At 42.2% G+C, this 10,591-nt stretch overlaps 1 protein-coding gene across 1 annotated transcript; it reads right to left on the bottom strand.

The window, feature by feature from the left end:
* Positions 1-2,583: 2,583 nt before the first annotated feature.
* On the bottom strand, positions 2,584-8,844 carry ANKRD1 (ankyrin repeat domain 1). Its single transcript, XM_042818225.1, has 9 exons — positions 8,818-8,844; positions 7,070-7,246; positions 5,829-5,966; positions 5,634-5,741; positions 4,869-4,967; positions 4,008-4,106; positions 3,558-3,656; positions 3,330-3,428; positions 2,584-2,694 (listed from the first exon to the last, which is right to left on the bottom strand). Exons 1-9 carry the CDS (start codon positions 8,842-8,844, stop codon positions 2,584-2,586), a joined length of 957 nt encoding a protein of 318 aa, XP_042674159.1.
* Between the last annotated feature and the right edge of the window lie 1,747 nt (positions 8,845-10,591).

The following is a 10,591-nucleotide window of genomic DNA, read 5'->3' as shown; positions in this document are numbered from 1 at the left end:
GAGGTAATGGCCTCAGTTTGCAGCAGGAGAGGTTCAGATTGGATATTAGGAAAAATTTCTTCTCAGATGCAGTGGTGATGCACTGGCACAGGCTGCCCAGGAGGTGATGGATTCACTGTCCATGGACATGTTCAAGTAAGTCATGGATGTGGTGTGGTTAGTGGGCTTGGTGTTGAGGGATGATTGGACCAGATCTTAGTGATCTTTTCCAACCTTAATGATTCTGCAATTCTCTATTCTTACCTGACAACAAGCTGAGAAGCACAAGTTGTGATGTGGAAAGTACCGCAGAAACCTTGCGGTGGGTTTTCTCTGAGCTCTTAGGAGCTAACAAAGCTCTCAGTAGAGTCACAGTTTTATAAAACGCTGGTGTAAGTCACAACAGCTTTTGCATCATTCAAAAAGCAATAAAATTAGTTTTCCTTTGATTTTATTTTACTGGTCGACATCATGATGTGAGTGCTTTATTGCAGTATTGAGATATAATACTGATGTCGATATTATATATAGTGGCTTCTTATTTATGGACTTGCCTCTAAAGTAAGGTTCTAACCAAATAAAGAAGCACTGGAAATGTGCCTGTAAAGTGTAACTTTTATAAGTCATATACCTTGGCCAGAGACTCATCAACCCTGAGCATGAGGAGAGTTGTTTTGTAACTAGCATGCAGAAAGAAGCTTTTGAATGCAAGATATCCTCCTTGTCACTTGTTTGATCTCATCCAGAAAATGTAACATCTGCATCTTTGCTCTTTAAGAAGGTACAGTGCTTCAGGAACTGTGTGGAAAGTTTCTATTTCTCCCAGCTTCCAGGAGCACTGAACTGCTGCTCAGTTATTAAGATAGTCAAGATGAGTTAGCCAGCACTGATGTAATTCCTGTTTCCTGGAAGATACACTCCCAATGTCCAGATGATTGTGCAGAAACAAGTACAGAAATAGTAGCTTGCAGAGGCGGATAGCAAGCAGAGACATGACATGGTTCTTATGAAAAAAAAAAAAAAAAGTGTTCTCAGGTGACACAAATTACGGTGCTTGTGTGAAAAGTCTCATCTGTCTAAATCTGTTGCTTCAGTGCAGGGTAGCTGGTTGCAGATTGAATAGGCATTTGTTCTGCCTGCTCCTTGTGGGGTTTCTGTAAATTCATTTCCAAGATTGGCATTCGAGTAACAAATACTCATCACTGTCCATTGTTTCATTGCCCAGGACTTTGTTTTGGCCACAGTGTAAAGTCTGCTCATTAGAAGCCAGCTTTACTGACTGGTGAATCTTCATGGGAGCTTGTGGCATATTTCTCTGGGAGGCTGCTCCATGGGATGTTCAGATTTTAACTGAACATGGCATGTGATGTCCTAGTGAAATTTCACATCAGTGGTTCTGCTGACAAGCCTATTAACATTGATCTACCTCTACTAAAGCAAGGGGAAAGATACCTTTCTTTCCTAGCAGGATTGCACATCTTCCTTGACTGGGACAATTGAAGCTGTCTTGTGTGCTCCACACAGTAAGTACTGATTGCTGAGAAAAGGGGATTTTAAATCAAACTCAGTGATAAAAGTGTAACTTTGTATCTTACTAGCCACTTAAGTACTGGCTTTCTGTTTCTGTATGTGTGTTTCTGCATAATGGAAGAAAATAAGAGACAGTATTTGTCTAACAGTGGCAGGAAGGTAGCTCAAGAGCTGGCTGCTTTAGGCAGCTGAGACTTTTTTTTTAGTATCTATAAATTTTGGAGGCTAAGGTCTGAACTGAGGAAGAGAACTGTCTGGTGCATGCTTACTGTACCATAATACACTCTAGCAAGTACAAAGAACCACGCTGTTTATTTAGTCTGAGATAAGTCAGTACAAAATGTACAGAAAAAGCAGTACAAATTTACAAATATACATCATCTGTTTTTTACATTCTTCGATCATCGGACTTTGTAGTAGTCCAGCTTTAAGAAATCCACATTTCCAATACCGTCTCCTCTCACCTTCACCACGTTGCATCTGAATCCTGCAGTCCATATGGCTACATGATGGAGCTCTGTCCGTGAGCTCTTTATCAGCCACAATCACTATAGCACGTTTAAACCCCATTACTTAGCTATTCCTTTAAATCCACTTGGGGTCTCAGCAGACCTTCTTCCATTACTCCTTTTCTCTTCCACATATCACCACTCATGTAACACAGTTTTCTGAAAGTGAGAATTTTGCAGAGGCATGGCAGCAATTGCAAATATTAGCTACTGAGAACTGTGGGAAGGCTTGATGGAAGTTGCTAAGGTTGGTAATAGTGCCATCAAGATAAAATGGCTCATGTTGCTGATAAAGATTGCATTGCAATTTAAAACTATAAAAAAATTAATACTGAGAACCATTAAAAATTACCCTTGAAATAAATAGGAATAAATAAAGCTATTTTAAAGCCAGTGGAAACTTAATTCTCAATCTGCCTGAATTGTCATTTTCAGTGAAGGCATTTCAAATAATTTAGTACAATAAATATCTTAAATAAATATAGTATGTTCAGGGCTATTTTCCTCCAGGATCATGCGAAGCATTTAAAAGCAGCAAAAAGAGAGCAGTCTGGCTTTTGTCTCTTCAAAACTTATTTAGTTGGGTGCTCTTATAGGAGTTGTTCTTCAGATTGTTGAACAGCTCTTTGGTGCCATTCTGCCACTGAAGAACGAGGTCCATAGGGGTTTTTCCATCCTGATTAAGATGAAAAGAGAAAGCAAGATCTAATTTCAGCTGGTGAATTTATTCCTTTATTCTTCCCTAAATATTTGCGTAGTGCATCTGATGTGAGACTTCTTCTACGTGCACAGGATCAGGTACTCTCATTCCTGAGTTATTTTGCCCTCCTATCCCCTGTCTGTTCAGCCTCCTGATGAAATTTCCATGTATGTGAGTGGGCCTATGCCGTGTTAGCAAACAGTGTGACTAGCAGAGCATGCCACTGTTTCTTTGGGTCCAATCTAAACTGATTTGAGAATTTGGATAAGAGTGTGTGCGTGCTTAATTAAATTATGGACAACATCTAAATTAAACAGGAGCAACTTTACTGCGCAAAGCCTGAGTGAGTACATGCTGAGTGCATGGGTCTTAATATAATATGTAAGTAAAATAGGGTGTGGTGGTCGTTTAAGTTGCAGCTGATAGATTGTGCTTTTAGTGTAGGTACTGCTTTTTTCATCTGTTCCCTGACCTCCTCCAAGTTGCCCTTTCCCTGTGTGAGCTGTTCTTTAGTTAACTGTACAGTGATTTAATTAAGTCTGTTCACAATAGTCTCTTCTAGCCTTAAAACCCACGAAGCTGCTCCGAAGGAAAACTTCTGAATTACTTACGCCATTCTTAATGGTAAGATCTGCCCCGTAGAGGATCAAAAGCCGGACCATTTTGTAGCGGTTCAGCCTGACAGCGTCATGCATTGGTGTGTCACCTTCCTACGGGGTGAGACATGGGTCAGCCTGCGCCACAGGCCGCACCGTGTCACCAGGGGTTTTCACGGGGAAGTGGAACCATGAAGACAGGCAGCAGCCCAGTTCCGAGGGTAAGGATCTGGTGGAACTTACTCTGTCTCTGGCGTTGAGGTCTGCTTCACAAGCAATGAGGTGCTCGGCACAGTCGTACTGCCCTGTTCTCACAGCTACGTGCAGTGGGGTGCTGCGTAGCTGAGTGGGGAGAAACAGGAGATTTAGACTGGATATAAGAAAAAAGATTTTTACAGTAAGCATGGTAAGGCATTGGCACAAGTTGCCCAGAGAAGTAGATGTCCCATCCCTGGAAGCATCTAAGGTCGAACGGGACTGGGCTCTGAGCAGCATGATGGAGCTGTAGGTGTCTCTGTTCATTGCAGGGAGTTGGACTAGATGGCTTTTAGGGATCCTTTCCAACTCAAATAATTCTATGAAGGCCGTCAGTGACACTGAGCATAGTAAAATAGTACCACAACAGCCACCAAACATTATCTTCTTGGGGGGCTTGCAGTCTCTAAAAAGTGGCTGAGCCCCAGAGGAACATACCTTGTCTCTTGCATTTCTGTTTATTCCTTTGTCCAGTAAGAATTTCACAATATCCAGGCTTCCTCCCCGGCATGCCCAGTGCAAGGCAGTAGATTCAAGCTATGGCAGAAAAAAACACAAGTAATTTAATTCAGCATAATGCACGAAAAGAAGAAATTTAGCTAATTTGATCAAACTTCTAAATGAATTCAAAATCATTTGTCATGCAATTTAACTTAAAGCAGTTTTCCATGGTTGTTGAGCCATTTCAATTAACAGCTTCTGTCATCTAGCCCTCCACCTCTCCAACACCAATTCTCTGCTTGGAGGGCTGCCCCTTCCCTACAGGTCTTGCTCTGCTCGCTATTCCTCTGATTTCTTACAGCACTGTGGGCATGGCTGGTTGAGTGAGGGGAACAAGGCTAGTTGATGCCATCTATTTAGCAAACAAACTAAGAGCTGGAAGTGGAGGAGTGAAAAAACAGCTGCAGAACCCACACGGTTAGTGTTCAGCAGAGAAGATGTCTCTCAGGAGCACAAAGATTTCCTGGTGGAAAATGTATACTTTGCACTGGGCCCTGTGGGGCCCTGCTACCTCCAGTAGCTGCTCACAGCCCGATGTGGTAGCCTGACCTCAGATGTCCTACCCTTCTTAGGGCTTTATGGTTTGTGGCAGCCTGTTGGTGAACATGGTCCTCCCATTCCTGCATTTTACTTCAAAACGTTTTGGCCCAGAAAGACAGACATCCCCTCCTGAAACCTCAGTAGTGTTATTCTGAGGATAAACTTGAAAGACAGTGTAAAGTCTGTCGCTTTTCTTGTGTTTGTTTTACCAGTTACAAAACATTGAGCAAATTTTAAAGTACGTGTTAATGAACATACCATATCTTTCAGTTCAAGCAGGGCTCCAGCTTCCACCAACTTCTTGACCACCTCTAGATGTCCTTCAGAGCATGCCCTGTGCAATGCAGTACGCTTGTACTGTCAATTAAAACAGTGCTAAGTCAGATATCAAATATGGCACAAAGAGGTCTCTTTAAATCTTTTATCTTTGCGTCTCTGGGATGATGGCAAATCCATGCGTTATGCTGATTCATTTTCAAGAGCTAATGCTTTCGAGACCTGAAATCTGCTAAATTTTAATAGCATTCTAATAGCAGCGATCTGCCTACCCAGCATTTAAAAAGGTGTGAGGAATATCTGCAGTGTGGCATTAAAATGATGCCTCTTGATTCCTGCATTCAACACACAATGCTGTATTTTGCAAATGCAGCTTATGCATTATGGAGTACAAGGGCCAGCAGCATCACTTTTTTGTGTGTGTATTTCTGCAGACAAATTTCTTATCTGTTCATCTGTAGCATTAGAAGAGCATCCGTTACAGAAAATCAGGGTCTCCTGGTCACCAATATCTCTCTTTGAAATGTAAGGATTCTTTTGAAGTAACGTTACTTAGGAGGATCCCAGCAGCCCTTTATCAATGGAATACATAATACATTAAAATTCCAGGGTTTATTTACCCCAACCCACTTCCAGTGCTTTTCTTCTCAAAACTGTGCATAATATAAAACCTACTGGTGAAAGTTAATTTTGTTCTGTAATAAACTTTCTTGTGCAGCAGGCTGCAGAGTAAGAAAAAGAGCATACCTCATCACAGACATTGGGATCTCCTTTGTCTGACAAATATTTTTCAATGACTGGCAACTTATTCTCCAGTGCAGCTCTGAAGAACATGGCTATGTCCACTGGCCCTGTCTAATGGAGAAAAATATACAGGAGGTGAATACAAGTGGCACAAAAGCTCATTGGTTCTTTCCCAAAGGAGCTCACAGCAGAACTTACAATAACTTCTGGTTCGGGTTCCTTTAAAAGGGGAGCTTTCACTTTCCTGCATTTCTTCTTCTTCTTCAGCTGAATAATTTTTTCAAGGTCCTCCAAGCTTTCGAGTTTTGATTTCTCCTGTAGTTTTTTCATCTTCAACTGAAACAAATGAGGAGAGGCAGCAGTTTGAGCTGGGACTGAACACACCTTCCCTCTAGAGTGGCAGGACAGTGGGTATTACCATTCAGTTGAATCCAGTTCAGACAGAGTTGACTTTGAAATAAGTTTTTGTTTTGATTTGATTTGTACTGGGGCTATGGCTAATGGACCATTAGATTAAGTTGCAAAGTGTAAAAGGTACAGAATTTCTTACACAGTTTTTTCATGCATCATTGTACTTTTTCCTAAACGCTTTCTTCAGCCATATGTTGTGGGATATCATGAGATTTTCTGGCCTGTGCAAGGCCAGGAGTCAAAGCAGCCCTGCAGTCCCTTTTGGTCCAACAATTTAAGACATCTGCAGCTTATGAGGACTGGGAGGCCCCTGTAGGTTTAACTGACTTCCACAAATCATTTTGCCTTCAACCACTTTCATGTGGTAGCCACTGATTTATCTTAATCCTTTTTGATATAAAAAAAACACGTGTACCCTTAAATGAAGTATGTGATTTATAGCAATTTTAGCATTTCAATCAGTAAGTGCTGCATTTTGATAAACTAGAAAGAATGTCGCCGGTGTCTTTGAAGGGACAATTCGATAAGTATTTAAGTCTTGTTCAAGCCTCCTTTGTTAAAGCATCCCTGCATGAAGTGAGTACAGGGCACTGCTAGCATCAATGACAAGTGTGTTGTCTTTGCTGAAGTATAAGATTTCAGGTATGACACAGTGTCCTTGGCTTTGGAAGAGTGATTCAAAGTAAAGCACTATCTCATGACAAATTCTATCTTTTAAATGTATTTAAATAGTATGTTTGTAAATAAATTGGTGAGGTCCTGACACATGGCATGTTTTTTTTCCAAATGAATTCTCTCGTTCATGGGATCCGCTTCAGAGTTACTGCCTTCATCAGTCAGCTGCGGGATTCGGCACATCTCTGCGTTCGGTGGGCATTAGACCAACTTCCTTTGGCAGTGACTTCCTGGGGGCTTGTTCTGGCCTAGCATGCATGTATTTCTAACTTAGAAAGAGGCAGAACTTCATGGAGCTCTGAAGAAAGTGTGTAAAGATGATAAAAGCCCAAGTACAAAATCCAAGAGCCTACCTCTGCCTCATGCTTCTGCTTCCCGGGAGCCATATCTACTTGGGTTAGTAGGTGGTCAGAGGCTGTCTTTAGGTCATCTTGCTTCTCTAATTTTACAGCAGCTTCATATTCTCCAGTTTTGAAGTCCTCTGGGAGGAAGCTGCCGGTATCTTTATCATCAGTTTTCTTCCCAGTCACCTGTAAAGATAATATGTTATGAGCATCAATTTGATGACCGCAGCAAGCACCCCCTGGGATAATGGATCGGTGTGTGGCAGACTAACTGCAGGCCTCATTCAGCCTGATGTGTAGTATATGTGTGGGTAGCTGGGGCAGGCTTGCTTGCAGGCAGGTCTTGCACATTCCCAGAGCAACCCCCTGCTGGCATCCTCGGCGTTTGGGTCAGGTTCATGAGGCCACCTTGCTGTAACTCAGTGCTCAACTGGCACTGAGCTGCTGCTGTGCTGACAAAAGCTGTTGAGTTGTGAACAACATCCTTTTTCTTCAGAATTTTCTTGCATTTCCTCTCGCCATGTGTCAGACCTATCAGAAAGCTGTAAAAGGCTCTGCTGGAAGGAGCCAACCTGAGCAGGCACCAGCACCTCATGAGCAAGGGAAATGAGATGCCAGAGTGGGAGGACATGCTTTCCCCTTGGGACCTTACAGTCTGGCTGAAACAGTGCAGTTAAATCAGGATGCTGAGTAATTTCAAGGCTGATCTTATGCACTGCTGTCAGTACCGAAGTCCCCATTTATAGCACTTGGCAAATGAATGTGAGGTAGCTGCTGTGCTGAAGCTGCGTGATGCTGTGCTGCAGCACAGCTCTTCATAGCTTTTGGAAATATTTTGGATGCTTTGTTAAGTATGCTCAAAGGGATAACTTGTTAAACTTAGAGGATGATGAACTTTATGTGGGTTAATCACAGAATCACACAGAATCACAGAATTGTAGGGGTTGGAAGGGACCTCCAGAGATCATCGAGTCCAACCCCAACTTTGATGAACTTAGGATGAACTCTGAAGTGGTTCAGTAAATGTATGCTTTCTTGACTAGATTTCTGTTCAATCACCCTTGTAAAGTTGTGTTTGTTATAAATTTTAATACTAGAGAAATTGTTAAGGCCTTGCCAAGAGTTTGGATGGTACTGGCTAGTCAGTGTATGTGAGTTTCATCTTAACTGTGCCATCTGGAGAAAAAAGTATTCCTGTGTAATGCTCCAGTGCTTTACTGGATTGCTCCTCTTTCCCCAGTCTGTTGGTCATTGTTAGTCTGAACTCTGCAGTGGAAAGTTCTATTGCTTGAGATCTGGTTTAGATAGGGGCTTTCAAAACTTGTACCATGAACAGCAGTGAAAATAGGAATTGTTAGTAATGCCTGTTGTTGGCTTAAAAGTGGAAAGAGAATAATTTGGTTTCCCTGCATTGCTGTCTTTTCCCTAGTCTCGTACCGGATTAGGATTTTGAAGTTAGTAGCTTTACAAATATATGTATGTCAGTCAAGATCAAGGGAAAATACACAGCTAAATTTTGGTCATTCTGTACTTCCTGGTGAGTTATGTTTTGATGCAAAATTCAAATGACTGTGTAGTTATACCAGTGGCAAGCCCCCTTCCCTAGCAGAAGTTAGTGGAACTATAGTAGGATAATGAATTATAACAGATGCAGGTTTTGAGCACTGCTCTGTCACCTCAGTGATCCACCAAGGCTGGTACAATGACAGTCTAGAAAGGAAAGTAATTACGAGTAAATGAAAGAAGCTTGTACCTACCAGCTCTTCTACTTTCATCATCATCATGTTTGCCAGTGTTTGAAGGCTGTACTCCCCTGTGGATGAATCTCCCAATGCTCAGGCTGGCTCTGCTGGGACCACCACACTAGCTTTGCTTATATATCGTTGGGAAAGCTATGCTTGAATGAGATAATCTTCCAACCTTGGAATCCGAGTACGCCTGAAGACTTGCCAGCTGGGAGGTAGGCTCGCGCTCATTCCAGACATGTTAACTAGCCAGATCTAGTGTCGAGACCGGGTGAGGGGCGTCAGGAGGGTGAGGGTGGCCGAGTCCCTCAGTCTGACCACACCGCGTATGTGCATCGGAATGAAATGTGAGCTCATCGTGCCTTTGGCCATGACCGCATGGCTCAGCAATGCGAGTCATCCTGTGTTCCCAGTGCCCACTGGGACAGCTGTCTGTTGATGTAGCGCTATAGCTTCATCTTTTTTTTTTTTTTTTTTCTAACTGACATTCAGATGACTGCAGGGTGCTGGGAAGGGTAAGTGGCTTATGTACAGTACTTGGAGTCATACCTTCCTGATAAGAGGATTGTGACCCCTTAACTCTTGGAAAGCCATTCTTTTCATTGCTGTTTATTCTGGGATGATAAACAGTTTTAGGGGAAAGGACTTTTCTCATCATGATGACTGTCTTCTATATTTGATCGGAGGAATTTTCTGAAAGGATTACTAAACCAAAATGATGTCTCTGGTGCTTTTTAGCCTATGACGTGAGAAGTTACAGTCAGTGTAACATGTTGCAACAGCAAACTTCGCATTTTTCTGGGACACTGACAGTGATCGTAAGCAAAATAATGAATTATATCATGTGCCAAAAAAGTAAAACTAATGCTGTTTTCTCAGAGCATATTTTTCATTTGAATGCAAGAGAACAGGTGCACTGTTCAGTTGTTCAGGACTTGTTCAGTTTTGGTGGTTGAGTTACAGAAATAAATGGTTGTTGGGTGTGTTTGGGGTACAAGGAGTTATGGAGTACTTTGGAAAAAATAAAGAGGTTTTCTTGTGTCATAAATCAGAACAGCCTGGAAGGAGGAGAATGAACGCCAGCAGAAAGCAATCTTACAACAGGTTCAAGCACTAATTTCAGCATTAAGAGTGTAGATAAATGCCAAGGAAATCCGTTCTGCAGTGCTAAGAGACTCTATCCGGTGGGGCACAAGCAGGACAAGTCACCTGGCTGAAACAAGTCAGTCTCAGGTACTTCCTGTGCAACATGTACATAGAGCTCCACTGCATACAGATCTAGCTATCTTGGGTGTTGTTTATCTCATTAGCATCATTAGCATGCTATGTTCATGATACTGACCTTTCAAGGTGTCTCTCCTCTGAACTATTTACCGGTAATGTGAGTACATCCAAACTTGCCTTCTAGTGCCCATCATACCTATGCCCTCCCTTTCCCTGAAATGAAGCTGGACATCAGGTGGTTCCCTTACTACTCAGAATATATATGACATTAGAGGATGAGCTCCAGAACTAAAATAGAGTATGTGGCAGCTCAAGAGACTTTTGGAACATTTTTTTCCAAACCGAAGTGGAGCCAGGATATCATTCCCAGAGAGTGGTATGTCCTGAATCACTGCAGGGCCCTTTCTTGCAGCAGCATTGTGCTCCTGCTCTGTGTCTCTGTGATCAGAGGCAGCTCTGCTTAGCTTTTTTTTGTCCGTAATGTGCAGCAACAGATTATCTTGCTCTGTATTATTCAGTGAATCTTCTATGGGAGATTGTTTTGAAATCTGCAACCCTAGTA

Source organism: Centrocercus urophasianus, unplaced genomic scaffold, assembly GCF_019232065.1.
Source record: "Centrocercus urophasianus isolate 14NV4802_14NV808 unplaced genomic scaffold, USGS_Curo_1.0 seq_17, whole genome shotgun sequence".
Taxonomy (NCBI): Eukaryota; Metazoa; Chordata; class Aves; order Galliformes; family Phasianidae; genus Centrocercus; species Centrocercus urophasianus.
The sequence above is the reverse complement of the archived record's forward strand: the minus strand, read 5'-3'. Positions and strand labels throughout refer to the sequence as shown.

Excerpts from the sequence above, each read along its gene's own strand:
- ANKRD1 (XM_042818225.1), bottom strand. The coding sequence starts at position 8,844 with ATGATGATGATGAAAGTAGAAGAGCTG. Across the intron at positions 5,742-5,828 it reads AACCCGAACCAGAAGTTATT|ACAGGGCCAGTGGACATAGC; the intron begins GTAAGTTCTGCT and ends TTTCTCCATTAG. Across the intron at positions 3,657-4,007 it reads ACAGAAATGCAAGAGACAAG|CTACGCAGCACCCCACTGCA; the intron begins GTATGTTCCTCT and ends CTCCCCACTCAG.